Source organism: Mesitornis unicolor, unplaced genomic scaffold, assembly GCF_000695765.1.
Source record: "Mesitornis unicolor isolate BGI_N332 unplaced genomic scaffold, ASM69576v1 scaffold24408, whole genome shotgun sequence".
Classification (NCBI taxonomy): Eukaryota; Metazoa; Chordata; class Aves; order Mesitornithiformes; family Mesitornithidae; genus Mesitornis; species Mesitornis unicolor.
Window position 1 is genome coordinate 1 of NW_010204191.1, and position 857 is coordinate 857.

Sequence of the window (857 nt, forward strand, 5' to 3'; positions counted from 1 at the left end):
CCCTGCAAGGGCGCCCTCTGACGGCCTCGCTGCTCCCCACCACATTCGTGCAAGGGCTGCCCGACGGCCGCGATCCTCGGCCCGACGGGAAGGGTACGCACCGAGCCGGCCCCGGGTGGCCCCGCCGGGGCTTCTGTAGCCGGGACCGACGATTCGCGTACGGCGGCGGGGCGGCCCCGGGGGGGTTGGTGCGGAGAGAAAGGAGCCAGGTGCTGCCACCCCCGAGGCCCCTGTGGTGTTCTGCTCCACTGCGCCCTGTCCAGCTGAAGTAGAGGGTGGGCTGCTTTATCCCTACTCCTAAAGCAAGAGCACGGTAAACAGGGTCCAGGTTTCCCCTAGCTAATGGCTTTTAAGGTACCCATGTCTTGTCCTTGCTGTTGGTACAGAGTTATGGAAATGTGTGGCTGGTGGCTGGGGGTGGGCGATTGTACTACCCTTTTGTTCAATTTTGGGTGCCGCAGTGTAAGACATTGAGATGCTGCAGAGTGCCCAAAGAAGGGCAACAAAGCTGGTGAAGGGTCTTGAAAATCTTAGGAGGAAAATCTGAGGGACTTGGGGTTGTTTAGTCTGAAGAAGAGAAGGCTGAGGGGAGATGTTATTGACAGCTACCTGAAAGGAGGTTGTAGATGTGGATGTTGGTCTCTTCTCACAAGTAACAAGCAATAGGACAAGAGGAAATGGACACAAGTTATGCCAGGGGAGGCTTAGGTTAGACATTAGGAAAAATTTCCATGCTGGAAGGGCTATCAAAGACTGGCATGGGCTGCCCAGGGAAGTGGTGAAATCACCATCCTTGGATGTATTTAAAAGCCACCTAGATAGGGTGCTCAGGGACATGGTTTAGAAGTGGGCATGGT

General features: G+C 55.8%; 1 protein-coding gene across 1 annotated transcript in view; it reads left to right on the forward strand.

Annotated features, from left to right (window-relative positions):
• Positions 1-5: 5 nt before the first annotated feature.
• Positions 6-857, forward strand: part of POLH (polymerase (DNA directed), eta) — a gene marked incomplete at its 5' end in the record, with an annotated part of 9,667 nt that continues 8,815 nt past the window's right edge. Inside the window, one exon of the mRNA XM_010190984.1 lies at positions 6-93. Within this exon, the coding sequence (XP_010189286.1) occupies positions 6-93 (88 nt within the window). The remainder of the gene's footprint in view (positions 94-857) is intronic.